Source organism: Oncorhynchus tshawytscha, linkage group LG05 (genome assembly GCF_018296145.1).
Source record: "Oncorhynchus tshawytscha isolate Ot180627B linkage group LG05, Otsh_v2.0, whole genome shotgun sequence".
In the NCBI taxonomy this organism is placed as follows: domain Eukaryota; kingdom Metazoa; phylum Chordata; class Actinopteri; order Salmoniformes; family Salmonidae; genus Oncorhynchus; species Oncorhynchus tshawytscha.
In genome coordinates this window covers 38,744,386-38,771,249 of record NC_056433.1, presented here as the reverse complement: position 1 = coordinate 38,771,249, position 26,864 = coordinate 38,744,386, and the positions used below count along the sequence as shown (strand labels likewise).

General features: G+C 44.0%; 1 protein-coding gene across 9 annotated transcripts in view; it reads right to left on the bottom strand.

Annotated features, from left to right (window-relative positions):
* Nucleotides 1-668: 668 nt before the first annotated feature.
* LOC112232975 (utrophin-like) overlaps nucleotides 669-26,864 on the bottom strand; it is a 169,966-nt gene continuing 143,770 nt past the window's right edge. For 3 of the 9 annotated variants that reach the window (XM_042321883.1, XM_042321882.1, XM_042321884.1), the window contains 4 exons: nucleotides 15,949-16,110; nucleotides 15,085-15,331; nucleotides 10,466-10,649; nucleotides 669-1,989 (listed from right to left, as the gene is read on the bottom strand). In XM_042321883.1, the coding sequence (XP_042177817.1) occupies nucleotides 1,862-1,989; nucleotides 10,466-10,649; nucleotides 15,085-15,331; nucleotides 15,949-16,110 (721 nt within the window). In that variant the 3' untranslated portion in view covers nucleotides 669-1,861. Of the gene's footprint in view, nucleotides 1,990-2,506; nucleotides 3,923-9,584; nucleotides 10,426-10,462; nucleotides 10,650-14,006; nucleotides 14,742-15,084; nucleotides 15,332-15,948; nucleotides 16,111-26,864 lie in introns of those variants that run through there. The other 6 variants (XM_042321886.1, XM_042321890.1, XM_042321885.1 and 3 more) reach the window with 6 other exon arrangements.

The window sequence follows — 26,864 nt, the reverse complement described above, 5'->3', positions numbered from 1 at the left end:
GTTTTTTAGTATGGGGTAACAGAGGACTGCATGTGGAAGGAAGGAAGCTGGGTTTGTTGGCTAACTACTTCCCATCATTCATTTGTTCTCTCAGTTCCCGCTCAGCGCCTTCCTCTGGTAACATTACTATAATGACAGAACCTCATGCTGTGCAATCAATTTCTCTGATAAATAATAATGATGAAACCGCGCTGGGCGCCTGGCGACGTGGCAGATTTCTGCTCATAACGAGGACCATTTTCATCATAACCGTTATGGATGCCTGCCATGGGACGGCGTTGAATCCTGGGTAATATTTTCCTGATGAGACGTTTGCAAGGAGGGAGCGGAAACAACTTTACATATGTGCTTGCTTAAAAAATGTATGAATGGTGATAGAATGTTTCACATTAGAAAGTAATATCTACTGGGTTGTCTGTGACAAACTGACAACAATCCTAGTGACACTATTCAGTATTCACAATGTCACTTGATTGCCTAACTGTTTAAACATACATTGGACATTTGTACTGGAAACAACACCATAAAGGATCTCGCCATTTTTCTCACTTGTTGTTTTGTATTATAAGACTAACACAGTTGCCGGCGTGTAGAGCAGACCAAATGTATAATTCTGGGGAAGCACACATTGTTAATACGTCCTTGAATCAAGAGTCCACAGAAAGAACAGCTGTTATAAAAATGTATTTAGAATAAAACATACGTAGCCATATTACATCTAGTGTGGTCAATTTATACCGCATACCTCAGGCAAGACCATCATCATCAGTCCAAGGACATAGTTGGAGGAGGTTATAGTAGTGTTATTAAAACAAACAAGTTTTACAGGATAGCAAAGCACAAAACACGACGCATAACTCTGAGAGAGACCAGTGCTAAAGGTCTGACAGGGGAAAATCAACACATACAGACACGGTATACTGATGATGGGCAGCAGGCCACAGACCCATCGGTGGTAAAGTAATAGGATGTGCTTTGTCTACTAGGTTTCTCCCCAAAGCAGTACACATCTATAAGCAACACACTTAGAACGTTTTTCGGTTCGTTTTCTTGTCACAAGTACAGTAAAATTGAAATGAAACAAGTTACAGACCACGCAAATGAAAAGGTGTTTGTGTCTGAGGTAGCAAGGCAATCATGGCTTTCTTATTATTTTTTTTACATCGATTTATAAAACTATTCTACACAATGACCTCTTACAATTGCCACTTACAAACCCAATTATTTCTGAACAGCTTTAAATTCAATTAATTTATTGTTTCCACTATCTCGCCTTAATACAACAATCCAAATTAATTACTACAACGTTAAACCAGTCTGCCACACTTGGAGTGACAACTGTATAGGCACAGAAGGGGTTAAGTTTACATTGCAATTGCGGCCGGCATGACAACTCCGACAGAAAAGCATTATTAACGCTTTTAAGAGGAAAAATATTTTCAAAAACATACGTGAAGCTTCAAGGACTGACACAGAGCCGATTGTCTAAAATGATCATTTGAGGCGATAATCTTAAATTGGGCCTTCTCTTTCCCAAATCAGAGAGAAAAACAGTGAACATGTCCATTGTGGAGACGGCAGAGGGTACAAGCAGAGGGAGGCAGTGGAATAACAACAATGTAAACAGTTTGATTCCCAGTTTAAGCAGAACAAAACAAAAACAACAAAAAAAAAATCCCAAAAAGCATATGCTCTTACACAAAGCCCCCGAACTCCATAACAATCGGCATGTTCTTACAAATCACTGACAAATGTTTAACCGACTTCAGGTGCAATCTACAGTTCATAAAATGTACATTTTGCATAGTGCTAGACGATGACGATGTGGTAATAGCAGTAAAGTTCTGTATGTCTTTGGGTTTTAGGGAGGTCTCTTGCTAGGGGCTCTAGCTCTCCGTCTGTCCCCCAGAAAAGGGAGAGCGTATAAGCTGTGTGTTTGGGAATGTTTCTGTCTCTCCGAAAGGAACTTTCTGAGGGTCCTCACATCACCTGAAAACAGAGATAAAACACACACATTACATAGCAGACCATCCACATACAAACACACACACACACACACACACACACACACACTGGTGAACACACACATGCACACAAATTAGCTATTCTAAACAAAGTTGTCAGACAGGTCAAAAATGATCAAGATCAAAAAGTGTCTCCTCCTTATCTCTGGGTAAATACATTTCTCTGTCAGAATAATCACTGAGGTAAAATACACATTAAGCAGAGCAAATACACTCTTTCAAAATGTCACACCCTGACCATAGAGAGCCCTTGTTTCTCTATGGTGTAGCAGGTCAGGGCGTGACTAGGGGGTATTCTAGTTTATAATTTCTATGTTGTGTTCTAGTTTATATTTTCTATGTTGGTGTTTTGTATGATTCCCAATTAGAGGCAGCTGGTAATCGTTGTCTCTAATTGGGATCATATTTAAGTAGATCATTTTTCCACCTGTGTTTGTGGGATATTGTTTTGGGTTTGTGCAGGTGCACCACGTAGTCACGTTTAGGTGTTCGGTTTTATATATTTTGTTTTGTTTTAGTTTCTCTTTGAATTGAATATGTGGAACTCAACATCCGCTGCGCCTTGGTCCCGTTCTTACGACAGCCGTGACACAAAAGAAGACAAAATAAATGTGTCTACCCACAGTTATTTCTATATGGGGAATGAATGAGAGTTCAGGGATGCATAGAAAATAACTATATTTTGCTGTGTTCTGATATAAACCACGCACATCAGCAGATAAAGTATCAGAGGCTCTTAAAATGCAATCAGGGCATGTTGGCAAACAGACTGGCAGTCTCTCAAGCCCTTCACAAACCATTTAGAGAGAGGAGACAGGAGACATAAGGGACGCAGATGGGCACTAAGGATTCTGGGATAGGCTTTTAAATGTAACACCGGCGTCTCCTCGGAACAAGAGGCTGGGATCTGAATGGACATTTCAACCTATTCAACCACACTCTGGGGTTAGAGGAATTTACAAGAACCACTTTTAGAGTTACACTGAACAAAAATATGAACACAACATGTGAAGTGTTGGTCCCATGTTTCAAGAGCTGAAATACTCCAAGAAATGTTCCATACGCACAAAAATCGTATTTCTCTCAAATGTTGTCGTTCTACATTCCCCTCTCTCTCCCCGTGACATGAATAAGGATATTTCATATTTTCAAGTGTAGAAGTCAGAACCCATCAGTATAGATAAGAAAGGAGGGAATAAAAGAGAAGTGGCAAATGTGTGTTGACTATGGGTACATATTAAGGACATAAATACCAAAACTGACCCAGGTTTAATTAAATCTGTGAAAATAAATCAGATAGCACTGGCTAACATAATGGACATCAAGGGAAAAAGAAAATACTGGCGAGGGAAAATAAATTGGCTCTTGAAGGAGAGGCCAAATACTACTATGTAACAAATAAATGGTTTAACTGACTAAGGCAATGGGAAGAGTTGAGATGAGCTGAGATGTTATTAGGCGAGAGAGAGAGATGGTGGGAGAGAGAGATAGAGAAGACGACACAGTAATTAGAGTAACAGCAGTAAACTTGTGCTGCTGGTCTACAGCGCCTCAGAATCCATCTCTGCCTCCATATACAAGTACATTTCAGTGATCTATTTTATTTTCTGTGTGTTTTGTTACTCCCTCCCCTTTGTCCTTATCTACTGCCCTTGATAAGCACAAAACTGCCATTCTCCTCCAGAGAGTGCCTGAATCTCTTGTACATTCAGTTCATTGAACAGTTGGAATGCATGCCAAGTAGCTAGCGGCAGTATACCTGTTTTTCTCATTTGCACATTCACCCTTTACGAAATGAGCCCCAGCTAATTTCCTCCTATCAGATCCTGAGTGCAGCGGATATTATGCAGAGTGATGAGAAATATAGATTACCTGTGGTCTCGAGGAGAGGCTTCAAGCTACAAGAAAAGCAGAAACAACTTTGAGAAAAAAACACAATATTGACCCTCTCCCTGCACCAACACTGCTCCTACACACACACACGTGTGCGTAAACTAAGTAAACTCAGCGAAAAAAGAAACGACCTCTCACTGTCAACTGTGTTTTATTTTCAGCAAACTTAAGTATTTGTATGAACATAGCAAGATTCAACAACTGAGACATGAACGGAACAAGTTCCACAGACATGTGACTAACATAAATTGAATAATGTGTCCCTGAACAAGGGGGGGGTCAAAAACAAAAGTAACAGTCAGTATCTGGTGTGGCCACCAGCTGCATTAAGTATTGCAGTGCATCTCTTCCTCATGGACTGCACCAGATTTGCCAGTTCTTGCTGTGAGCTGTTACCCCACTCTTCCACCAAGGCACCTGAAAGTTCCTGAACATTTCTGGGGGGGTTGGCCCTAGCTCTAGCCCTCACCCTCCGATCCAACAGGTCCCAGACGTGCTCAATGGGATTGAGATCCGGGCTCTTCGCTGGCTATGGCAGAACACTGACATTCCTTGTTGTGCACTTGAGTGAGGACCCAAAAGCGGTTTAACAAAAACAGAGTCAAAAGAGTCCCCTTCTTAGCAGCAGAGGAGAATAGCTGGGTTGCGGCGACAGACTGCTGGTCTCTCTGGGTAGGCGCGGGTCGTAGCGGACAGAGGTACCTGATCACACGTAGCATCAGAAGAACAGGCAGATTCCGACAGGATGGGACAAGGGTGAAGCAAACAAGACGATAGTTTGGTTCTGGCATGAGAAACTCAAACGAGTATCTGACAAAGAAAGAAGCAGGAACAGAGAGAGAAATAGAGACCTAATCAGAGGGAAAAAGGGAACAGGTGGGAAAGAGTGAACGAGGTAGTTAGAGAAGATGAGGAACAGCTGGGGGAAGGAGAGGAAGAGAAGTTAAGGTAACCTAATACGACCAGCAGAGGGAAACGGAGTGAAGAGAAAGAACAGGAACAAGACATAATATGACAATACATGACAGTACCCCCCCACTCACCGAGCGCCTCCTGGCGCACTCGAGGAGGAAACCTGGCGGCAACGGAGGAAATCATCGATCAGCGAACGGTCCAGCACATCCCGAGAGGGAACCCAACTCCTTTCCTCAGGACCGTACCCCTCCCAATCTACTAGGTACTGATGACCACGGCCCCGAGGACGCATGTCCAAAATCTTACGGACCCTGTAGATAGGTGCGCCCTCGACAAGGATGGGGGGAAAGACGAGCGGGGGCGCGAAGAACGGGCTTAACACAGGAGACATGGAAGACCGGGTGGACGCGACGAAGATATCGCGGGAGAAGAAGTCGCACTGCGACAGGATTAATGATCTGAGAAATACGTAACGGACCAATGAACCGAGGGGGTCAACTTGCGAGAAGCTGTCTTAAGGGGAAGGTTTTGAGTGGAGAGCCATACTCTCTGACCGCGACAATATCTAGGACTCTTAGTTCTACGCTTATTAGCGGCTCTCACAGTCTGCGCCCTATAACGGCAAAGTGCAGACCTGACCCTCTTCCAGGTGTGCTCACAACGTTGGACAAAAGCCTGAGCGGAGGGGACGCAGGACTCGGCGAGCTGAGACGAGAACAGCGGAGGCTGGTACCCGAGGCTACTCTGAAAATGAGATAGACCGGTCGCAGACGAAGGAAGCGAGTTGTGGGCATATTCTGCCCAGGGGAGCTGTTCTGACCAAGACGCAGGGTTACGAAAAGAAAGACTGCGTAAGATGCGACCAATAGTCTGATTGGCCCGTTCTGCTTGACCGTTAGACTGAGGGTGAAAGCCGGAAGAGAGACTGACGGAAGCTCAATCAAACGGCAAAACTCCCTCCAAAATTGAGACGTGAATTGCGGACCCCTGTCCGAAACGACGTCTGACGGAAGGCCATGAATTCTGAAAACATTCTCGATGATGATTTGTGCCGTTTCTTTAGCAGAAGGGAGCTTAGCAAGGGGAATAAAATGAGCCGCCTTAGAGAACCTATCGACAACCGTAAGAATAACAGTCTTCCCCGCTGACGAAGGCAGTCCGGTGATAAAATCTAAGGCGATGTGAGACCACGGTCGAGAGGGAATGGGAAGCGGTCTGAGACGGCCGGCAGGAGGAGTTACCGGACTTAGTCTGCGCGAACAGCAGCCCGAACAAGCAGCCAAAACGCGAAACGACGCGTGTCAAGCTCCCTGAAGAAGTGGGCCACCAGGAAAACGCTGGCGAATGGAAGCATTCCCCAGACGTCAACCCCCCGCCCCTCAGGGAGAATCCCCCGGGGGGGTGGACTACTGAAGAACTGAAGAGGCTAAAGCATCAGGCTTGGTTCAGAGTGAGCCCACTGAAGAACGGCCAGAGCCGAGTAGGTTTGGCAGAATGGAACGTTCCTATGGTCAAAAGAAGGTTCCTAGGACAAGCGCGCGGTGACGGAGTGTGAGTGAGTGCTTGCTTTACCTGCCTGAGAAAGAATGGCTCCCACGCCCACCTCTGACGCGTCAACCTCGACAACGAACTGTCTAGAGACGTCAGGTGTAACAAGGATAGGTGCGGATGTAAAACGATTCTTGAGAAGATGAAAAGCTCCCTGGGCGGAATCGGACCACTTAAAGCACGTCTTGACAGAAGTAAGGGCTGTGAGGGGAGCTGCCACCTGACCGAAATTACGGATGAAACGACGATAGAAATTCGCGAAGCCGAGAAAGCGCTGCAGCTCGACGCGTGACTTAGGAACGGGCCAATCAATGACAGCTTGGACCTTAGCGGGATCCATCTTAATGCCTTCAGCGGAAATAACAGAACCGAGAAATGTGACGGAGGAGGCATGAAAAGTGCACTTCTCAGCCTTCACATAAAGACAATTCTCTAAAAGGCGCTGGAGGACACGTCGAACGTGCTGAACATGAATCTGGAGTGACGGTGAAAAAATCAGGATATCGTCAAGGTAAACGAAAACAAAGATGTTCAGCATGTCTCTCAGGACGTCATTTACTAATGCCTGAAAGACAGCTGGAGCGTTTGCGAGGCCGAAAGGAGAGAACCCGGTATTCAAAGTGATCCCTAACATAAGAGGAGTGTTAACGATTCTTAACGTTATGTCATTCCTGGAAGGAGATCAATACTACAATCATACGACCGGTGCGGAGGAAGAGAGGTGGCCCTGGACCGACTGAACACCGTGCGCAGATCGTGATATTCCTCCGGCACCCTCGTCAAATCACCAGGCTCCTCCTGTGAAGAAGAGACAGAGGAAACAGGAGGGATAGCAGACATTAAACATTTCACATGACAAGAGACGTTCCAGGAGAGGATAGAATTACTAGACCAATTAATAGAAGGATTATGACAAACTAGCCAGGGATGACCCAAAACAACAGGTGTAAAAGGTGAACGAAAAATTAAGAAATGGTTTCGCTATGATTACCAGAGACAGTGAGGGTTAAAGGTAGCGTTTCACGCTGAATCCTGGGGAGAGGACTCCCATCCAGAGCGAACAAGGCCGTGGGCTCCTTTAACTGTCTGAGAGGAATGTCATGTTCCCGAGCCCAGGTCTCGTCCATAAAGCAGCCCTCCGCCCCAGAGTCTATCAAGGCGCTGCAGGAAGCTGACGAACCGGTCCAGCGTAGATGGGCCGACAAGGTAGTGCAGGATCTTGAAGGAGAGACCAGAGTAGTAGCGCTCACCAGTAGCCCTCCTCTTACTGATGAGCTCTGGCTTTTACTGGACATGAAGTGACAAAATGACCAGCGGAACCGCAATAGAGACAGAGGCGGTTGGTGATTCTCCGTTCCCTCTCCTTAGTCGAGATGCGGATACCCCCCAGCTGCATAGGCTCAGCACCCGAGCCGGCGGAGGAAGATGGTAGTGATGCGGAGAGGGGGGCAACGGAGAACGCGAGCTCCTTTCCCCGAGCTCGGTGATGAAGATCAACCCGTCGCTCTATGCGAATAGCGAGTTCAATCAAGGAATCCACGCTGGAGGGAACCTCCCGGGAGAGAATCTCATCCTTTACCTCCGCGCGGAGACCCTCCAGAAAACGAGCGAGCAAAGCCGGCTCGTTCCAGTTACTGGAGGCAGCAAGAGTGCGAAACTCAATAGAGTAATCTGTTATGGATCGATTACCTTGACATAGGGAAGCCAGGACCCTGGAAGCTTCCTCCCCAAAAACAGAACGATCAAAAACCCGTATCATCTCCTCCTTAAAGTCCTGATACTGGTTAGTACACTCAGCCCTCGCCTCCCAGATAGCCGTGCCCCACTCACGAGCCCGTCCAGTAAGGAGAGATATGACGTAGGCGATAAGAGCTGTGCTCCTGGAGTAAGTGTTGGGCTGGAGAGAAAACACAATATCACACTGGGTGAGGAACGAGCGGCATTCAGTGGCCTCCCCAGAGTAACACGGCGGGTTATTGATTCTGGGGTCCGGAGATTCGGAAGCCCTAGAAGTGGCCGGTGGATCGAGGCGGAGATGGTGAACCTGTCTTGTGAGGTCGGAGACTTGGGCGGTCAGGGTCTCAACGGCATGTCGAGCAACAGACAATTCCTGCTCGTGTCTGCCTAGCATCGCTCCCTGGATCTCGACGGCTGAGTGGAAAGGATCCGAAATCGCTGGGTCCATTCTTGGTCAGATTCTTCTGTTGTGCACTTGAGTGAGGACCCAAAAGCGGTTTAACAAAAACAGAGTCAAAAGAGTCCCCTTCTTAGCAGCAGAGGAGAATAGCTGGGTTGCGGCGACAGACTGCTGGTCTCTCTGGGTAGGCGCGGGTTGTAGCGGACAGAGGTACCTGATCACACGTAGCATCAGAAGAACAGGCAGATTCCGACAGGATGGGACAAGGGTGAAGCAAACAAGACGATAGTTTGGTTCTGGCATGAGAAACTCAAACGAGAATCTGACAAAGAAAGAAGCAGGAACAGAGAGAGAAATAGAGACCTAATCAGAGGGAAAAAGGGAACAGGTGGGAAAAGAGTGAACGAGGTAGTTAGAGAAGATGAGGAACAGCTGGGGGAAGGAGAGGAAGAGAAGTTAAGGTAACCTAATACGACCAGCAGAGGGAAACGGAGTGAAGAGAAAGAACAGGAACAAGACATAATATGACAATACATGACATTCCTGTCTTGCAGGAAATCACGTACAGAACGAGCAGTATGGCTGGTGGCATTGTCATGCTGGAGCGTCATGTCAGGATGAGCCTGCAGGAAGGGTACCACATGAGGGAGGAGGATGTCTTCCTTGTAACGCACTACATTGAGATTGCCTGCAATGAACACAAGCTCAGTCCGATGATGCTGTGACACACCATCCCAGACCATGACGGACCATCCACCAAATCCTGCTCCAGAGTACAGGCCTCGTCTAACGCTCATTCCTGAGAAAAAACGTGACTTTTCTGAGAAGAGCACTTTTTGCCAGTCATCCCACTTTTTGCCAGTCCTGTCTGGTCCAGCGATGGTGGGTTTGTGCCCATAGGCAACCTTGTTGCCAGTGATGTCTGGTGAGGACCTGCCTTACAACAGGCCTACAAGCCCTCAGTCCAGCCTCTCTCAGCCTATTGCGGACAGTCTGAACACTGATGGAGGGATTGTGCGTTCCTGGTGTAACTCGGGCAGTTGTTGTCGCCATCCTGTACCTGTCCCGCAGGTGTGATGTTCGGATGTACCGATCCTGTGCAGGTCTTGCTGCATGTGTTGTGGTCTGCCACTGTGAGCACGATCAGCTGCACGATCAGCTGTCGATCAGCTGTCCGTCCTGCCTCCCTGTAGCACTGTCTGCAATTGCAATTTATTGCCCTGGCCACATTTGCAGTCCTCATGCCTCCTTGCAGCATGCCCAAGGCACTTTCACGCAAATGAGCAGGGACGCTGGGCATCTTTCTTTTGGTGTTGTTTAGAGTCAGCAGAAAGGCCTCATTAGTGTCCTAAGTTTTCATAACTGTGATCTTATTTGCCTACCGTCTGTAAGCTGTTATTGTCTTAATGACTATTCCACAGGCGCGTGTTCATTAATTGTTTATGGTTCATTGAACAAGCATTGGAACAAGTGTTTAAACCCTTTACAATGAAGATCTGTGAAGTTATTTGGATTTTTACACATTGTCTTTGAAAGACAGGGTCCTGAAAAAGGGACGTTTCGTTTTTTGCTGAGTTTATTATCTATTCGTGTTGTTGAGATCATTGTTGATCAGTGTTGTTGAGTCATTATACCTGCCTAGTGAGCAGTAAAACCGGTATTGATACCCACACAGCACCCTGTAGATTACTTCTAACTAAACTCCTCTTGCCCAGGAAAAGGTAAGAGCAGAGGGAGGTAAACAGAGAAAAGATGAGAGGGAGGTAGAGTTAGAGGATTTACGACTGCACTCAGGATAAGTGGGGTTGATCTGTTCCAAGACGTCTGCCTTGTCAGAGCTTCTGTTGTGTGAGTGGTACAACAGCTCATCTGAAACACACACATACAGTTTAACACACCGTGTGTGTGTGTGTGTGTGTGTGTGTGTGTGTGTGTGTGTTGAACCGACCTGTGTTTTCGGTGAGGGCCCTTCGCTCTTGCATGCTGGGGGACGACACTCCATTCACCCTGGAGTCCATCTCCGGCTGAGAGAGAGGAAAAACGATGAAAGATAGATGGAGTAGTAAAGTGTACAAGGGAGGAGGGGAAAAAAACAAGAGGAGGGATTGAGGATCAAGTAAGACGAGAAGAGGCTAACAGAAGAATTGAGAGAAAAACAAGAACAAAGTCAGAAAGAAAAGTAAAGAACAGGGAGGGAGAGAGACAAGGACAAGCATCATTACTAAAACATGGAGTCCTCACTCTTCATTATTTATAGTGGCATACTTCACTTGTGGAGGCATCAAACAAAATATTGCTCTGCATAGAAATCATCAGTCACATACAAGGAAATACCACACAGTGTGACACGATGTGGCTGGGATCAAATATGTCATCACGTGTAGTAATATTTACATGTGTCTATTGCCCTGTCCCAATTTGTGTCAAACACCATCACTCCATGTTTTTGAGTTCCGCTAAATATCTAAGGGTATGGATTCTTGTTAGTTTAATTCGATGACTTTTAGTCATGAAAAAGTATAATTATTTCATGGGGAACAGGCTTAGAAACTTCTGTGAATCCATGTTGTGTACTTGGCTAAGGTATTTCAGTTACCATGAAAAAGAGAGAGAGACATAATACCAATAAAATGGATAAACAAAGTTAATACTGTAAGACAGCATACTCAACATGTTTTTAAGGATCTTCAAGCAAACTTGACAGTTCATCAATGCAGTAAAAGCATGAATGTATGAACACGCACCCACACAGAACAGGGCACCTGATATCCACTGACATTTATTATCTAGTCCAATATGCCCCTTAGCTTTCCAGAGACAATCAAATTAGCCTGCCTGCCTATACCATCCCTCGCTCCTCTCCTCTCTCCCCGTCTGTACAATCTCTGGCTCGTCTCCTAACTCCTATTCAGTCCCCAGCGGTATTAAAGGTTAACGTGATGGAAACCTCTCCAGAGCATTCACACAACGTCAGTAGGGTTCGCTGAAAATTGCACTGACTACACAGAGCTCTCTAATAAAACCTGAACATGCAGTACAAAATATCTTATTTTTTGTTTAGCGTTTATTACAATTGATTCAGATTTAGAGGCCTACATTGGTATTTTGGGTAATTTCCTACAGACGAAATCATGGATCCATTTTTATGTCTCTGTGTGCAATTTGAAGGAAGTTGAAGGTAGCATATCATTAGCACAGCTTCTCCTCTTCTTACTACTCCTAAACTGGGTGGTTTGTCATTTAAGGTCTTACAAAGCTATACATAGCTATCAATATTTTAAACACCAGTTAACTGTGCTGATAATTTAAGAAATAAGATTCTATCAACTTCCTCATTTACGGACTACTTTGTGTTCTGCCTGCGCTCTCTTCCTGCAAGGCTTGCTGGGGTTTTGTAAACAAAACTCCCAGGTGACAGCCAGCTGTTGCGTACTGTAGCAGCTAAAGTAGCTAGCTTTCTTCGTATTGGCAAATCATCATAACATTTGATAAATCATGTCGGACTTTGAGATATCTTTTTTTTATACAGACCCATATTTATTCGAAGCTGAGCAACACAGAATGAGGCTAAATCAACGGAGCCTGTAGCCGAGCTACCAGGAGCAGTGGCAAATACCAGGTCTGAGGGGGAGTGGTGGTGCAACTGCGGGGCTTGTCAACCCATGGCAACCAACGATGAGTGTTTGTGCTGCACAGAGTGGGACTTGTTATGCCATAGATTGGGGGGGCTTGATATCTACAGCAAAGATAGCAGCACACCCAGACATTGTGTAACAAACCTCAAAGACTTTTCTGCGCTCATCAATCCTGGAGTTAAAAATAAAACTGGAAGAAGCAGCTCATACCTGCTGGACTGAATGGACACCTATCTATCAAGTAAGTGACATTATTCTTGCTTGTCCCAGCACAAAGTAACAAAATATAAAGAAGATAATCTATTGATAACTTGTGCTTTATAATTGCACTCAAATCAAATTGTTTCTTGTTATTAGATTGCTTGTATTTAGCTATTCACAAATAACTTATATTTGTTCGTAGTCAATACAGGCTGGTTGCAAATCGACTGGTGTTGGAGTGGGCACTGAAGGGAGCGAGACTGGGACGAGGGAAAAGAAGAGTCTTGCCTTCATGTGTAGTTTGTGCGATTCGGCGCAAATATCCCTCACCGACAGGAGTCTACATGGGATTCAAGGAGGCAGAGGATGTAATGGGTCTGTTGTAATTATACTATTATGATTCAGCTTCACAGCCAGACATTGCCTGACCAATTTTATCAAATCAACCTGTTTTGTTACTATCTACTATAAGTGATTCATTACAGTATGCCACATGAGATAGAGTTGTATATGAAATACAGTATAGCAGTCAGATCAATGTAACATTTTAATACTAAAGATACATTGGTAAAAGCCAACAAATCATAGTGTAGACCAGGGATGGGCAACTGGCAGCCGCATGGTCAACCCCCCCCACACACAAATATAATAATCAAAAATGCGGAACTCCGTCGGTGTCGCAACTGTTGAGAGTTGAAAATAGTATAATGAATACTCAATTTGCATTTTCAAAATGTGGTTGTGCATCAGCAGTTTATCTCGTTATGTCAGTCACTGACTGTCACTCAATTAACTCATGTCACTCATAACATTTTAGCTAGCTAGCTATCTAACTTGTAGTAATCATGGTCAAATTTCCGACTGTTGGGCCATCATTTGTTTTTGTCACTCTCACTCAGACATCACATTTAAAACTTATTTCACATGTAAAAGTATTTCTCTCCACACTATGGTAAAATTAGTAGAATTTAATTTCACAAATTTGCTGTAAAACTGCATTTTCTCTCAGCCCCTTGGAAAAATGATTAGAATTTCTCAGCTGTCAAGAGAGGAGCCGCTAAATTGTTTTGCTCGCAAGGTGAGGGTTCCCCCAAAAGGCTAGGGCCAGCTCTGACTGCATGTGCGGGTATGGATGTGGGTACGCAGACCCTGTGAGCCACTGCGGCCCCTCGTGAGGAATTCAAATCTTCTTTGGCCCCCACCCCTATCAAAGTCATTCTGTTAGACAGTAGCCTGTGGAATGGCAGACCAATCCGGATTAATTTCTCAGCATGACCAGCCTCACCATTGTCTTAGCCAATCAAGTGTAGCCAGGAAGAATCCTCCGTAATTAGTATTACTTATTCATATTTACAGATCACCTATGAGTTTGTTATTAAGGTTCAAGAAGGCATTTCTGCAACCAAAAAATGAATACATTTTCAAATGTTTCCTGTCAATTAGGAACATCTATCTTATGCCTCACTTCAGAGATCCAGACACATTTGGTTAGCCATAAACTGACAATGATGAGCTGAAAAGATTAATAAACATTTATTCTGTAAGGGGTGCGTACTGTTGGCAGAGAAGTCAGGCACAGGAGAGCAAAAACTGTGTTACAACGGTGCAGTTTAATAATAAAAAGCACCGTAAACAGAACAATCAATACAATGGGTACAAAACCCGTCGCACACCAGAAATAACGTGCACAAGCACTTACAATAAACAATTCCGAACAGGGACATGGGGGGTAACAGAGCGTTAAATACACAACATGTAATGATGGAATTGAAACCAGGTGTGTGGGAAGACGAGACGTAACAAATGGAAAATGAAAAATGGATCAATGACGGCTAGAAAACCAGACGATGCCGACCGCCGAACGCCGCCCGGAGACACAAACAAGGAGAGGAATCAACTTCGGCGGAAGCCGTGACATATTCTGTGAATGTCAGAGAACTACAGAAGGCACATTTTTTGAATAAATCTCATTTGAACGACTTAGTATATCTTTTGAATGATTTATAATCTCGTTCAAACAACGTAGTACAGTTAAAAAAAAAATGTTCAATGTTCATTGTGGCTGAGTCAGGATCTGGATATCTGGGGACTCTGTGTATGCATGGATGTGTCTATGCTTGGATGTTCATGTTTGTGTAAGATACCGGGCTGTGGTGTGTGTGTGTGCATGAGTGTGAGTGTGTGTTTGTGAGTGTGTGTCTTGCAAGGTTTAAATGAGCCCCTAATCCCCTAAAAATCAGTCGAGTCACTTTTTCTCCCCCAGGCTGAGTTACTTAATACTTTGCCTCTCAGCTTTCAGCTCCAGGGCCCTGGGTCAAAACCTACCTGCCTGCCGTTTATCTGCTCTGATTGACTCTGTTTGGTTGGAGAGATTTTTTTTCCACACACCTAAAAAAAAATAATCCTAATTTACTGAGCATCAGGCGAGGCATTCACAGAGGAAAGAAGGATAGGTTACTGGAAAGGGATGGATTAGGAGTCTGGTTGCAATATGATCAGGTTCTAACTTTATAGGAATGAGTTATAAAACAAACAAGGACACTTTCTAGGCTAAGAAGGATGTTTTGTTGTTGTTGCATGATGAGTGCAATAGAAGTAATGCCACAGCTGGAACATGCATGTTTGTCTCTCTGTGTGTGTTATCAACACACATATTGCACTAACAAGCTGTCTGAGTTGGTGTGTGTCCATGTGTGCGTATACTGTATGTGTCCCTCTATGTGTTCCCCACCTGGTGCAGTAGCTGTCTGAGCCGGTGGAGCTGGGACTCCAGCTGTTTGTTGTGCTCCTCCAGTATGTGCATGCGGGCCTCCAGACGGCCCTTGTGCTGCCGGAGCAGTTTGGCCTCAGCCAGCAGGTCAGCCTCATCAGGACCCCTGAGGTGAGATGACCCCTCAGGGTCCCAGAGCCCCACAGAACCAGGCCCCCGCTGACCCCCATGCTGCTCCTTCAGCTGCTCATACTCCCTCTGCAGGGTCCTTGGGGAGACACACAGAGATAGGCTTAGGAAGATGCAGGAGTCCGACACACTGCACATGCAGACGCACACACACATGCAGACACACAAGCACACACATACATACACACAGTCACTACACAATCGTGCCCACACATACTGTATGATGAGCCCAATAGTACTACTAGAATCTCCCTCTACCCCTTCTCTGTCTCAGTGAAATCTTATCTAAAGCCACTGTACAAAGAGGTCCTGGCCCTGTTTTTATCTGTGTGTATAGAGCCTTAGGCTCCAGACTGACTGTCTTATTAATTTAGCTGGCGTTTATAGCCTGGCTCATAGAGCAGACTGTGAGCAGAGCTAAATCACAGACACAGCCACTGCCTCAGACAGAGGGAAAGACACAGCAGCTCCAAATATAATAGAATGCAGTCATCGCTGACCTTACACTACCCCAATTTACTATTCAAAGAGGGGGAGATAGAGAGCTGACTGAGACACCCTGAGGTGACATGTGGTGTATGTGGTGTATGTGTGTGTGTGAAAGTTTGTCTAGGGTAAAGAGAGAGCGAGAAGAGATGAGGAACTATGAGAAGAAGACACTGGGCATCACATTTGGTAAGACAACCTATCCCTTACCACTGCTCGTCCTCCAGACGCTGGATGATTCGCTCCAGCTCTCCCCGCTCCTCTCTCTCCACGGCCTGTAGGATCTGGGCAGGGCTCTGGGGCTGGCTGCAGGGAGACACCTCCCCCCCTAGGTTCTGGCAGTACTGCAGGATCATAGCATGCTCATCATCCCTATGGGAGAGAGAAGAGAAACTAATCAATATTAATTAACTGCATGACTTTTGATTTGAAATGTGTCTGTATGTCCTGACCTCCGTTTAATATGTCGTATGTATGTATACTGTCTGTTGGATATAATGTTTTCATGTTTATATATTCACCTGGACGGGAACTGCACATGTAAATCAGCTGTTAGCTAAATCTGGTACAACACATCACTTCTCACATCTGAGACTTAAGGTGCTTTGATGTACATTGTCGCTGCTCAAATAAATTGTCATTCTACAAGAGTTTCATTATATTAGATGGATTGTGTGACAGTGTGCTCCACCTCAAACTAAGTTTACGTTCAAAGATTTTATCTAAATAGTCTTTGGTAGTTCCACCACATGGGCTCAGTGGTTTTGACTTTAGCTTTGCCTTAGCTGTTGTAGGACTGTACTGTGTGGCTGGGAGCTAGATCCTCTCTGCAACACAGATCTGACAATCTCCACCATCAGATAAACAGATGAGAGCGATAGAAAGGAGGGAGAGCGAAGGGGAGTAGGAGAAAGGAGACAGACAGGTAGAAAGAGTGCTTTCCTACACAACAGCAAGAGGAACGACCCCTCCCTACCTTCAGGCTATGCTCAAACCCAACTCCAACTCAGCCCCTCTCAGCTACTTTACCTTAAAATGTAGTTTGTATGTGATATGTGGTTGTCCCCACCTAGCTATCTTAAGATGAACGCACTAACTGTAAATCGCTCTGGATAAGAGCGTCTGCTCAATTACTAAAATGTAAAAATGTAAAGAGAAGGAAGGATGGTTCCATGTTTTTCTGTGTCATATTTGAATGATCTGAGATTTTATTTCACCTTTATTTAACCAGGTAGGCTAGTTGAGAACAAGTTCTCATTTGCAACTGCGACCTGGCCAAGATAAAGCATAGCAGTGTGAACAGACAACACAGAGTTACACATGGAGTAAACAATTAACAAGTCAATAACACAGTAGAAAAAAAGAGTTTATATACATTGTGTGCAAAAGGCAATGAGGAGGTAGGCGAATAATTACAATTTTGCAGATTAACACTGGAGTGATAAATGATCAGATGGTCATGTACAGGTAGAGATATTGGTGTGCAAAAGAGCAGAAAAGTAAATAAATAAAAACAGCATGGGGATGAGGTAGGTAAAAATGGGTGGGCTATTTACCGATCGGTTAGCTGCTCAGATAGCAGATGTTTGAAGTTGGTGAGGGAGATAAAAGTCTCCAACTTCAGCGATTTTTGCAATTCGTTCAAGTCACAGGCAGCAGAGAACTGGAACGAAAGGCGGCCAAATGAGGTGTTGGCCTTAGGGATGATCAGTGAGATACACCTGCTGGAGCGCGTGCTACGGATGGGTGTTGCCATCGTGACCAGTGAACTGAGATAAGGCGGAGCTTTACCTAGCATGGACTTGTAGATGACCTGGAGCCAGTGGGTCTGGCGACAAATATGTAGCGAGGGCCAGCCGACTAGAGCATACAGGTCGCAGTGGTGGGTGGTATAAGGTGCTTTAGTGACAAAACGGATGGCACTGTGATAAACTGCATCCAGTTTGCTGAGTAGAGTATTGGAAGCAATTTTGTAGATGACATCGCCGAAGTCGAGGATCGGTAGGAAAGTCAGTTTTACTAGGGTAAGTTTGGCGGTGTGAGTGAAGGAGGCTTTGTTGCGGAATAGAAAGCCGACTCTAGATTTGATTTTCGATTGGAGATGTTTGATATGAGTCTGGAAGGAGAGTTTACAGTCTAGCCAGACACCTAGGTACTTATAGATATCCACATATTCAAGGTCGGAACCATCCAGGGTGGTGATGCTAGTCAGGCGTGCGGGTGCAGGCAGCGAGCGGTTGAAAAGCATGCATTTGGTTTTACTAGCGTTTAAGAGCAGTTGGAGGCCACGGAAGGAGGACTAATGACTGCCAGAGGACCGGACAGCATGCCCTCCGATTTGACACACTGAACTCTGTCTGCAAAGTAGTTGGTAAACCGGCAGCGGTAGCAGGTCTTCCTAAGCCACAGCTGTCACCTTCACTCAACCCCCCCCGCCACACACACACACACACGCCCAGGGATTAAACCACAACAAACCATCACACATGCATGGAGGGGTAGGATGATTCAGACACCTGTCCATTACCACAGGAAGTGCCATCCATCGCCAAAGCCACACTGACAGCCAAAGAGACTGTTTCCATTTGGCCAACTTGAAAGCAGTGGTTTTAATTGAAACTAGACGCCATGTTGGCTCTGCCAGGACACATTCGATCAATCCTTTCACAATTTCTATTGCCAATCCAATTCTCATTCTATGGCTTGGATGGCTAGTTACAGTGCTTTCAGAAAGTATTCATGCCCATGGACTTCTTCCAAAATGTGTTGTGTTACAGCCTGAATTGTTGTTTTTCACCCATCTACACACAATACCCCACATTGAAAACTTATTTTTTAGACAGATGAATTGAAAATGAAATACAGGAATACTGTATCTGTCAAGGATTTCCTCCTCTTCTTCCGAAGAGGAGAGGCGAGAAGGATCAGAGGACCAATATGCGGTGTGGTAAGTGTCCATTGTTCTTTTAATATGTAAATGTACACATGAACACTACAAAACAATAAACATGGAAAACCTAAACAGTCCTATCTGGTGCAAAGACAGAGACAGGAACAAACACCCACAAACACACAGTGAAACCCAGGCTACCTAAGTATGATTCTCAATCAGAGACAACTAATGACACCTGCCTCTGATTGAGAACCATACTAGGCCGAAACATAGAAATACCCAAATTATAGAAAAACAAACATAGACTGCCCACCCAACTCACGCCCTGACCATACTAAATAAATACAAAACAAAGGAAATAAAGGTCAGAACGTGACAGTATCTCATTTATATAAGCATTCACACCCCTGAGTCAATACTTTGTAACCGCTGTGAGTCTTTCTGGATGAGGCTGGGTTTTCCACACCTGGATTATGTCATATTTGGCCATTATTCTTTAAAAAAGTATTCAAGCTCTATCAAATTGGTTATTGAATATTGCTAGACAACCATTTTCAGGTCTTGCAGTAGATTTTCAAGTAGAAATTGTAAACCTGCCACTCAGGAACATTCATGGTCTTCTTGGTAAGCAACTCCAGTGTAGATTTGGCCTTGTGTTTTAGGTTATAGTCCTGTTGAAAGGTGAATTCATCTCCCAGTGTCTTATAGAAAGCACACATAACCAGGCTTTCCTCTAGGATTGTGCCTGTGCTTAGCTCTATAGCATTTATTTTAATCCTAAAAAACTCCTAGTCCTTGCTGATGACAATCATACCCATAACATGACGCAAACACCACTAGGTTTGAAAATATGGAGATTGTTCCTCAGTAATGTGTTGTATTGGATTTGCCCCAAACATAACACTTTCTATTCAGGACAAAAATGTAATTGCTTTGCCACATTTCTTGCAGTATTATATTCGTACCTTACTATTATTGTCCATGCAACTTATTATGTGACTTGTTTTTTAATCCTGAACTTATTTAGGCTTGCTATAACAAAGGGGTTGAACACTAATTGACTCAATACATTTCAGCTTATAATTTTTCAAAAAAAATGTAATAATAATAATCTAAAAACATAATTCAACTTCGATATTATGGGGTATTATTGTGTGTAGGCCAGTGACCCCCCCCAAAATAAATTGAATCAATTTTAAAATCAGGCTGTAACAAAAAATGTAACACAAAACATCTGTAATGACTGTTATTGTCTGTCTATGGCAAGGTCAGGGCCATGGCTTGGCGCATGTACCGCTAACTGTGTTGTTAGCATGGCTAGGCTAAGCAAACACCATCTGGCTAACACAGCGCCAAACTCCTAATATACAGCACCCAGGAGCCACATTTCAGAACCCAGACACAGCATTCCATAAAGTCCCAAGTAGTCAGGTACTCATTAACATTACATGCATATTCAGAGTGTTTAGTAAATGAAAGAATTTGTGGATAATTAATGCTTTGCTTCACAGGAAATTGCAGTTCTATTGTGTTCACAAGAAGGTAGACTCCTAATGGATTCATGGCCAAATATGGCTAAATGGCACTGATGACAGGATAGAATATTGGAAGGTTTAACAAGGTGGGTAGGGAACTTGTTTGTTTGTTCTTTATTAATGACCAAAATTGTTCCAAAAAATTGGCATAAATAAAATACATACATATCAGTTTTACTTTAGGACCAAAATTTGACCGTGGCTCCATGCAGGTTGCAAAATAGTGGGGAAGAGATTTTCGATGTGCCGATTCCGTGGCACATAACTTCTTCCATCCAAGATGGAGTAACAGTGCAGATGTGTTTGGTATTGTCCCGTGTAAATAGATTTTTTTCCCCCATTTGTTTTGTACATATTTAAAAATATTTCAATCTCTTTTTTCATTTCTAAATTAAATATACCTTCCGGCAACCCACCTCACCCAATGTGATACGGATCTGCTATTTTTAGACCTTATAGCTAGAACCTCCATCAGCAGCTAGCCATCAGATGCTAACCAGCTAATTAGCTACTAGCTATTTAGTCATTGTTAGCCACTGCTAGCAGGCCTTTACCTTTAGCTGAGCCGCTTTTAGCCTGGATAATACCTGCCAGTCTGCACAGCGCGATATCAACCCTGAGCATACCGGACTGCTTTTCTCCACTACATCACCAGATTCCTGCCGTAAGCTCTAGACCATTACTCCAGATCATGGCAGCTAGCTAGCTGCTACTGAGTGGCCAGCCCTGAAGCTCCCGGCCTGCACAGTGGACCCTATGATCACTTGGCTACACAGCTGATGCCTGGTTGTTCTTTAAAAGTAATTTCCTCACCATCTTAAAAAGCATGCCCCTTTCAAAACACTCGGCTACACAGTACAGGATGCCTGGTTGTTCTTTAAAAGTAATTTCCTCACCATCTTAAAAAGCATGCCCTTTTCAAAACATGTCGAACTAAGAACAGATATAGCCCTTGGTTCACTCCAGACCTGACTGCCCTCGACCAGCACAAAAACATCCTGTGGTGTACTGCACTAGCATCGAATAGCCCCCGTGATATGCAACTTTTCAGGGAGGGCAGGAACCAATACACACAGGCAGTTAGGAAAGCAATGGCTTTGTCAAACAGAAATGTGCATCCTGCAGCTCTAACTCCAAAAAGTTCTGGGACACCGTAAAGTCCATGGAGAATAAGAGCACCTCCTCCCAGCTGCCCACTGTACTGAGGCTAGGAAACACTGTCACCACTGATAAAACCACAATAATCGAGAATTTCAACAAGCATTTCTCTACGGCTGGCCATGCTTTACTCCTGGCTACCCCAACCCCAGCCAACAGCTCAGCAACCCCACAGCTACTTGCCCAAGCCTCCGCAGCTTCTCCTTCAGCCAAATCCAGATAGTAGATCTTCTGAAAGAGCTGCAAAACCTGGACCCGTACAAATCAGCTGGGCTAGACAATCTGGACTCTCTTTCTAAAATTATCCGCCGCAATTGTTGCAACCCCTATTACAAGTCTGTTCAATCTCTCTTTCGTATCGTCCGAGATTTCTAAAGATTGAAAAGCTGCCACGGTCATCTTCAAAAGGGGGTGACACTCTAGACCCATACTGATACAGACCTACAGTATATCCATCCTGCCCTGCCTTTCCAAAGTCTTCGAAAGCGAAGTTACCAAACATATCACTGACCATTTCAAATCCCACTGTGCAATTTGATTTCCGAGCTGGTCATGGGTGCACCTCAGCCACACTCAAGGTACTAAATGTTATCATAACCACCATCGATAAAAGACAGTACAGTGCAGCTGTTTTCATCGACATGGCCAGGGCTTTCGAATCTGTCAATCACCGTATTCTTATCAGCAGAATCAACAGCCTTGGTTTCTCAAATGACTGCCTCACCTGGTTCACCAACTACTTCTCAGAGTTCAGTGTGTCAAATCGGAGGGTCTGTTAACCGGACCTCTGACAGTCTCTATGGGGGTACCACAGGGTACAATTCTCGGGCCGACTCTTTTCTCTGTATATATCAATGACGTCGCTCTTGTTGCGGGTGATTCCTTGATCCACCTCAACGCAGACAACACCATTCTGTATACATCTGGCCCTTCTTCCAAACGAGCTTCAATGCCATACGACACTCCTTCCGTGGCCTCCAACTGCTCTTAAATGCTAGTAAAACTAAATGCATGCTCTTCAACCGATCGCTGCCCACACCCGCCCGCCCGACTAGCACCTCCACTCTGGATGGTTCTGACTACAACTACAAATACCTAGGTGTCTGGCTAGACTGTCAACTCTCCTTCCAGACTCATATTAAGCATCTCCAATCCAAAATTAAATCTAGAATCGGCTTCCTATTTCTCCACAAAGCCTCCTTCACTCACGCTGCCAAATATACCCTCGTAAAACTGACTGTCCTACCAATCCTCGACTTTGGCGATGTCATTCACAAAATAGCCTACAACACTCTACTCAGCAAACTGGATGCAGTCTATCGCAGTGCCATCCATTTTGTCACCAAAGCACCTTATACCACCCACCACTGCGACTTGTATGCTCTAGTCGGCTGGCCCTCGCTACATATTTGTCGCCAGACCCACTGGCTCCAGGTCATCTACATGTCCATGCTAGGTAAAGCTCCGCCTTATCTCAGTTCACTGGTCACGATGGCAACACCCATCCGTAGCACGCGCTCCAGCAGGTGTATCTCACTGATCATCCCTAAAGCCAACACCTCATTTGGCTGCCTTTCGTTCCAGTTCTCTGCTGCCTGTGACTGGAACGAATTGCAAAAATCGCTGAAGTTGGAGACTTTTATCTCCCTCACCAACTTCAAACATCTGCTGTCTGAGCAGTTAACCGATCGCTGCAGCTGTACATAGTCTATCGGTAAATAGCCCACCCATTTTTACCTACCTTATCCCCATACTGTTTTTATTTATTTACTTTTCTGCTCTTCTGCACACCAATATCTCTACCTGTACATGACCATCTGATCATTTATCACTCCAGTGTTATTAATCGGCAAAATTGTAATTATTCGCCTACCTCCTCATGCCTTTTGCACACAATGTATATAGACTCCCCTTTTTTTCTACTGTGTTATTGACTTGTTAATTGTTTACTCCATGTGTAACTCTGTGTTGTCTATTCACACTGCTATGCTTTATCTTGGCCGGGTCGCAGTTGCAAATGAGAACTTGTTCTCAACTAGCCTACCTGGTTAAATAAAGGTGAAATAAATAAAATAAAAAAACAAAAGGACAATTTGTGATGTTTCTGGGGCATTTGAGTGGCAACAGAAGATCTTCAAAGGTAAGGCATTAATTATATCGTTATTTCTGACTTTTGTGTCGCACCTGGCTGGTTGAAATATGATTTTCATGTGTTTGAATGCGGGGTGCTGTCCTCAGTTAATCACATGGTGTGCTTTAATGCCTTTTTGAAATCTGACACTGCGGCTCCAATACCTTGACTTTGTTGTCCTTAATCCATTTTACCAAAACTTTGGAAGTATGCTTGGGGTCATCATCCATTTGAAAGACCCATTTGCGACCAAGCTGTAACTTCCTGACTGATGCCTTGAGATGTTCCTTCAATATCCACATAATATTCCTACCTCATGATGCCATCTATTTTGTGAAGTGCACAAGTCCCTCCTGCAGCAAAGCACCCACACAACATGATGCTGCCACCCCCGTGCTTCAGTGTTGGCATGGTGATCTTCAGCTTGCAAGCCTCCCCCTATTTCCTCCAAACATAACAATGGTCATTATGGCCAAGTCGATGCTGCAGAGATTAAAAATATTCCTCGAGTGATTTATGCTCGCTGGATGAATCGTGTGTTGAATGTAGAAAAAGTGAAGAGTCTATCTGTTCTTTTGTTTCTTGATATGGAATCTCTCCCTACTTAAGTGAAGTTGGGATATATAAACTAGAGTCAGAGCATTTGTTCCAAGACCAGTGTAATCACTGTAAAGCATTTGCACACGTTTCAAGTGTTTGCAGGAGTAAAAAGACTAGGTGTACAAGTTGTGGAAAAGTGACCTGCTGCAATTGTGCAGGAAACATGAAGCCACGTCTTTGAAGCCACTGTATAGTGATACGACGGCTGAGTGGTCCCATGGTGTTTGTACTTGCGTACTATTGTCTGTACAGATGTACGTGGTACCTTCTGGCCTTTGGAAATGGTCCAAAGGATGAACCAGACATGTGGAGGTCTACAATGTTTTTTCTGAGGTCTTGGCTGATTTATTTTGATTTTCCCATGATGTCAAGCAAAGAGGCACTGAGGTTTGAAGGTAGGCCTTGAAATACACCCATAGGTGCACCTCCAATTGACTCAAGTCATGTCAATTCGCCGATCAGAAGCTTGTAAGCCATGACATACTTTTCTGGAATTTTCCAAGCTGTTTAAAGGCACAGTCAACTTAGTGTTTGTAAACTTCTGACCCACTGGAATTGCGATACCGTGAATTATAAGTGAAATAATCTGTCTGTAAATAATTGTTGGAAAAAATACTTGTGTCATGCACAAAGTAGATGTCCTAACTGACTTGCCAAAATTATGGTTTGTTGACAAGAAATTTGTGGAGTGGTTTAAAAACAAGTTTTAATGACTCCAACCTAAGTGTATGTAAACTTCCGACTTCAGCTGTATATTGGTTATACAACCATCGAATTTCTGCAGATTTTGCTATGAAGAGACATCACTTATTTTTATATTGGCCCTATGTAACTTGGTTCTGGTCACAGATTCAGGAATTCATCTAAAATGAATCCTACAAATAGCACGGTTGGGAGATTTGGAAGACCACAGTCAATCAGCCAACAATATAGTAATACTTTCAGTAAAAAATACTTATCTTTAACTTAAAATCTGCAGATACGATGTGATTAGACAGGTTCAGAATGTATGTGCAACATAACAGCAGAGTTATTATATGGCACATGGAAGTCATGAGATTTACAGAAATGGGTGTAGATGGACTGAGTAGATGAGGAGTGGGTCTTAAAGCTCATGTGCTATATATTAGTTATGACTGAAAACATGATGTATAATGTACTGTCTAGATATGTTTTTCAAACTTTCAAATTACTTTAATCTTGTTAAGTAACTACTGTATTAATTATTGCTGTATTTTTTAAAAACAAAATATATGTCAAATGTGTGTAAAATGTACATGTTTGAAAAAAACAAAAAAACAAAACAATTATTTTTGTCCTCTGAAGAGTAGAGGTGGTGGTTGGGCCCCCCAAAAATGTATTAATAAATAAAGTTAAACAAGAGCCAAGAAATGTTACTGAATGTTACTGTATTCAGGTTCTCCATGATATTCAGAACTAGATGAAGTGAGTCGAACTTGTCAGTCAGTGCAGTCAATGACTGTCTGCCTCAAGGCTAAGGGCTGTGATGTTGTGTAGGAACAGAATGAGCTATGATGGTATAAATGTACTATGAAGCTATGAAGGTATTAAATTATATTCTTTTCCTTTCTGTACGGTGTGATTGATGCTTCCATTAGTGCTCACTCCACTGCATAGTAGAGCTTCACATGTGAGCGTACGCACCCATGCACCCATGAATGCACACAGACACACTCTCACACACACACGCCTGACATACTCAACTCTCACCCCAAAGACAGTCATCTATCAATCTTCTTTCAGTTATAGAATGAGTGCCATGCCTGAAATCACTGAGCCATAGACAATGACATAAGAGCTAGGTGGAAAATAGAGCTAAATCTCTCCAGGACATGTTTACAAGCAACACATCTAGCCATAATATACAGTTGAAGTCGGAGGTTTACATGCACCTTAGCCAAATACATTTAAACTCAGTTTTTCACAATTCCTGACATTTCATCCTAGTAAAAATTCCCTGTCTTAGGTCAGTTAGGATCACCACTTTATTTTAAGAATGTGAATTATTTATTTCAGCTTTTATTTCTTTCATCACATTCCCAGTGGGTCAAAAGTTTTCATACACTCAGTTAGTATTTGGTAGCATTGCCTATAGATTGTTTAACTTGGGTGGAGCATTTCAGGTAGCCTTCCACAAGCTTCCCACAATAGGTTGGGTAAATTTTGGCCCATTCCTCCTGACAGAGCTGGTGTAACTGAGTCAGGTTTGTAGGCCTCCTTGCTCACGCTTTTTCAGTTCTGCCCACAAATGTTCTCTGTGATTGAGGTCAAGGCTTTGTGATGGCCAATCCAATACCTTGACTTTGTTGTCCTTAAGCCATTTTGTCACAACTTTGGACGTATGCTTGAAGTCATTGTTCATTTGGAAGACCCATTTGCAACCAAGCTTTAACTTCCTGACTGATGTCTTGAAATGTTGCTTCAATATATCCACATAATTTTCCTACCTCATGATGCCATCTATTTTGTGAAGTGCACCAGTCCCTCCTGCAACAAAGCACCCCCACAACATGATGCTGCCACCTCCGTGCTTCACGGTTGGAATAGTGTTCTTCGGCAGGCAAGCCTCCCCCTTTTTCCTCCAAACATAACGATGGTCATTATGGCCAATCAGTTCTATTTTTGTTCCATCAGTCCAGAGGACATTTCTCCAAAAAGTACGATCTTTGTCCCCATGTGCAGTTGCAAACCGTAGTCTGGCTTTTTTATGCTGGTTTTGGACCAGTGGATTCTTCCTTGCTGAGCGGCCTTTCAGGTTATATCGAACTCGTTTTACTGTGGATATAGA